The following is a 4,640-nucleotide window of genomic DNA, read 5'->3' as shown; positions in this document are numbered from 1 at the left end:
TGAGTGGTCTTTCACAGAAACAAAGATCTGAGTATCACATGTTCTCACTCATAAGTGAACTTTGAACAACTACCGTAATACTATAAGAAAAGGATTGACAGTGGTGGGAAACTACGGGGTGGGGTGGGATTAATGGTAGTCAATATCTGCCTGGAAGGGGGGGCATACCTCATCAACAAGAGTACCTGCACAAGGAATATTTTTATACCTAACCCTTAGTTGTATCCCACAATTTTAAAATAATAAAAAATTAAAAAAAGAAAAAAACTACATCTGTCCTGAACATGTATTTTTTCTTGTTATTATTCCATAAACAAGATAGTAATTATTTGCATAGCATTTACATTGTATTAGATGGTATAAGAAATCTAGAGATGATTTAAGGTATAGGGAGGATGTGTGTAGGTTATATGCAAATATCACCCCGTTTTATATCAGGAACTTGAGAACCCCCAGATTTGGATGTCTGTAGGAGGTCCTGAAACCAGTCCTCCATGAATATAAGGAGAGACCGTGTGTGTAAAACATTTAGAATGGTGCCTGGCACATACTAAGTGCTGCAGCGATGCTGTCTATTAATATCATTATGTCCTCAGGATTTAGACATAGTACGTAATGGATGATTATCATGGCTTGAAGTTGCAAGTGAAGGTTCTAAAAACAAACTAGACACCAGAGCAGGGGTCCTGGAAATGAGAACTGTGGAACAAAGCGGGCATTTGGTTCCAAGGAGCAGGAAAGGATCCTACCTCTTAAACTGGATCATAAGGTAACCTCAAGTCACCTGTGGCCAGGCAGAGTCATCCGCCAGACTTGTCCCTGACACTAGCAGAAGAGGCTTAACAACAGAGTAAGAAGGCTAAATAACCCTCACCATGGGGAAAAATTAAGAAGTGGAAAGCCAAGCAGGGTATTGGAGATGGGCAGTCATGTCTGACTGACAAAGGGCTTGAAAACAGGTCCTAGTTAAGAAGATCCAGCCATATTACGAAGCTGAAATCATTATTTCTAAATACATTTCTTCAAGACAAGATGGAAAACTTAATACTATCTGGAAGTGTAAGAAACTAATTTTCAGCCGGGCTCGGTGGCTCAGCCTGTCATCCCAGCCTTTGGGAGGCTGAGGTGAGTGGATTGCCTGAGCTCGCGGGTTCGAGACCCGCCTGGGCAGCGAGACCTCATCTCTACAATAAATCAAAAAATAAGCTGGGTGTGGTAGCGCATGCCTGTAATTCCGGCTACTTGGAAGGCTGAGGTGGAAGGATCGCCGGAGCCCAGCAGGTCGAGGCTGCGTGGCCGGGAGCGGCCACTGCACTCCAGTCTGGGCGGCAGAGTGAGACTCCAACTCAAACAAACAAACAAAAAAAGAAACTAATTTTCCTTGGCTGGGCATGATGGTTCAGGCCTATAATCCTAGCACTTTGGGAGGCTGAGGTGAGAGGATTGTCTGAGCCCAGGGGTCCTAGACTAGCCTGGGCTACTTGACAAGGCTTCGTCTCTACAATAAATCAAAAAATTAGCTGGGTGTGGTGGCATGCACCTGAGGTTCCAACTACTTGGAGGGCTGAGGTAGAAGGATTGCCTGAGCCCAGCAGGTTGTGGCTGCAGTAGCCATGATCAATGATCATGCCACTGCTCTCCAGCCCAGGTGACAGAGAGAGACTTTGACTCAAAAAAAAAAAAAAAGAAAAGAAAAGAAAAGAAACTAATTTTCCACTTGGATTTTGAATATGTCGAAAGATTTATTTATTTATTCCTTGGATTTTTAGTAGGTCCTGAAAGATTTATTTTCATTTGTTCTTCATTCTTCTTTAATGTGAAACTTAAAAGCATCGTTTCATTGCTCATTTTTTTTTTTTTTTTGAGTTGGAGTCTCACTCCATTGCCCAGACTGGAGTGCAGTGGCCACTCCCGGCCACCACAGCCTCGACCTGCTGGGCTCCGGCAATCCTTCCTCCTCAGCCTTCCAAGTAGGTGGAACTACAGGCGTGTGCTACCACGCCTGGCTGATTTTTTGATTTATTGTCAAGATGAGGTCTCGCCAAGTTGCCCAGACGGGTCTCGAACCCGTGGGCTCAGGCAATCCACTCACCTCAGCCTCCCAAGGCACGGAATTACAGGCTGAGCCACCGAGCTCACCTCATTGCTCATTTTTAAAGATGAAGGTACACTTTGCATACAGTAAGATCACTTTTTTCAGTGTACAGTGCTGAAAATTTTGACAAACATATAGTCATGTAACCACTACCACAACCAAATATACAAAATTCCCTTATGCCCACTTACAGTCAATCCTTCCTTCCATCTTCAGCTCCTAACAACAACTGATCTTTCTTTCTGTCCTTACAGTTTTACTCTTTCCAAAATGTCAGACAAATTAAATCATAAAATACACAGTCTTTGTGTCTGTCTTCTTACACTTAGCATACATATGCGGGGAACCCCAAAAAACCCCAGAATGTATTTACAAAATATTGTATATTTACTCTCACATGTTTAAACTTCAGTCACCTTCAAAGTACTGTCCATTTGATGCAACACACCTATCAAGACACTTTTTCCACGGCTCAAAAGTTTCTGAACGCCTCAGTTTGGATGCCTTTCAAAATTTTTGTTTGTTTGTTTGTTTTTTGTTTTTTTTTGTTCTTGTTTTTTGAGTTGGAGTCTCACTCTGTCGCCCAGACTGAAGTGCAGTGGCCGCTCCCGGCCACAGCAGCCTCGACCTGCTGGGCTCCGGCGATCCTTCTGCCTCAGCCTTCCCAGTAGCCGGAATTACAGGCGCACGTTACCACATCCGGCTGATTTTTTGATTTATGGTAGAGATGAGGTCTCGCTGCCCAGGTGGGTCTCGAACCACGGGCTCAGGCGATCCATCTCTTTCACATCAGCACAATGTTTCCTTTTGAGGACTCTTTTCATCCCAGGGAAACAAACAAAAAAGTCCCTCGGGTGAGAGCGGGTGAATAGGGAGGGTGGGGCACGGGAATCTTGCCACTTGTCATTCAGTGACTTCCCAGTGGCCATCGAGGAAGCTGCCTTCTTCTGAGACACCGCTGTCATGGCTTTTCCACATGCGCTCCTGGATACAGTCAGGCCCTGACCGTGCTATGCTTCCCCAAGGCCGTGTTGCTGTTTATGACATTTGCCACCTAGGATGCTCATCTTTTATTACTGAATTCTTTTGTGTGTGTGTCTGTGTGTGTGTGTGTGTGTGTGTGTGAGTTGGAGTCTCTGTCGCCCAGGCTGGAGTGCAGTGGCACACTCACAGCCATCCCAGCGTCAACCTGCGGGGCTTAGGCGATCCTTCCGCCTCTGTTTTCCAAGTAACTAGAACTACAGGCATGCTACCATACCCGGCTAATTTTTAATTTATTGTAGTGATGAGGTCTTGACAAATTGCCAAGGCTGGTCTCGAACCCATGGGCTCAGGCAATCTCTCACCTCAGCCTCCCAAAGTGCTGGGATTACAGGTTTGAGCCCACTGTGCCAGGCCACTGAAGTCGTATGCAAACTCCACCATCAAAATCTTTCCGTTCTTCAAGACTCCCTTCTGCTTTCCAGAAAAGACAATGAAAGGAGTCACAGAAGAGGCCAGCGTAGGAGATAAGCATGACTCCTTGCTCTCTGTGCTACCCTGCCCAGATGCCATATGTCACGTGGAAGGAGAAGCTAAGTAGGGGCCCAAAGCTCTGCTTAGGAGAGCAGGTCTTTCCCCCCTTATTTTCTAAAAGGCAAATACTCCCTGAAATAACTAGAAGTGATTGCAAGGAGTAAAATGAATTCTCATTACTTTAAACTGTCTGGGGGGCACAAAATCTTTTCCATTTATGCAAGTTGGGTCAGTTCTTGGTGCTACTCAAGACTTCTTTCTGCCTCCAAGTTTTTTGTTTTGTTTGTAACATCTGAATATGAATATATGACTTGGCTTTGGCAAGGCAGAGAAAACGAATAGAAAAGTGTCCTTTTATAACACAAGTATGGACTTCCTATCAAAGAAATCGTGTACACGGGATGGGATTTTTTCCCTATCCCAACAGCTTGGAGTCTGCCTAGACGCAGAGAGGCATCTCCGCTGGGGCGCCCTGGGCGCTGACGGCAGCGCCACATGCTACGTGTCCGCTCTCTTCCATTTCTGGACGAGCTGATGCAATTCCAAGCGCGGGGCCGGGCCAGAGCTCGGTTCTTGCTACGGTTTAACCATGTTCCCGCGTGGCAGCCTCTGCAGCGCCTCGTCAGCCTAGAAATCTTGCCGTCCGCAGCTGGGCTCAGGAACACCGAGCTTGCAGCCGTCAGCTTTGCATGCCATCAACTGCGCGGGCCCGAGTGCCAGTCCCGAGCTCACACCGCTCAGGCTGCCAACGAGAACCCGCTGACTCGATACCACCCCCCTCCAAGGGGACCGTTTCGGCCCTCGACGGCTCCATCTCTTGACCCAGGATCTCACGATGGAAATGCAAAAGGGAAGGAAGCAGACTCCGTCCCCCTTGTCATCCCAGCCAGACCCGACACGTTCAGACGCTGCACCCGCAGCCCCTTCCCCGTAGAAGACAATGGCTTGCTTTGACAGCTCCCATCCTGGACTCTCCCCGGGCCTTCCTCCGAAGGAGTCACCCAGTTTTGAGACGCCGTCTTGGCTCTAA

At 47.0% G+C, this 4,640-nt stretch overlaps 1 protein-coding gene across 1 annotated transcript in view; it reads left to right on the top strand.

Annotated features, from left to right (window-relative positions):
- Nucleotides 1–4,105: 4,105 nt before the first annotated feature.
- Nucleotides 4,106–4,640, top strand: part of LOC103273967 (WASH complex subunit 4-like) — a gene marked incomplete at its 3' end in the record, with an annotated part of 58,220 nt that continues 57,685 nt past the window's right edge. Inside the window, exon 1 of the mRNA XM_021719221.1 lies at nucleotides 4,106–4,540. Within this exon, the coding sequence (XP_021574896.1) occupies nucleotides 4,106–4,540 (435 nt within the window). The remainder of the gene's footprint in view (nucleotides 4,541–4,640) is intronic.

The sequence above is a fragment of the Carlito syrichta genome, unplaced genomic scaffold (assembly GCF_000164805.1).
Source record: "Carlito syrichta isolate Samal-C Ts95f unplaced genomic scaffold, Tarsius_syrichta-2.0.1 Scaffold314326, whole genome shotgun sequence".
Lineage (NCBI taxonomy): Eukaryota > Metazoa > Chordata > Mammalia > Primates > Tarsiidae > Carlito > Carlito syrichta.
The sequence above is the reverse complement of the archived record's forward strand: the minus strand, read 5'-3'. Positions and strand labels throughout refer to the sequence as shown.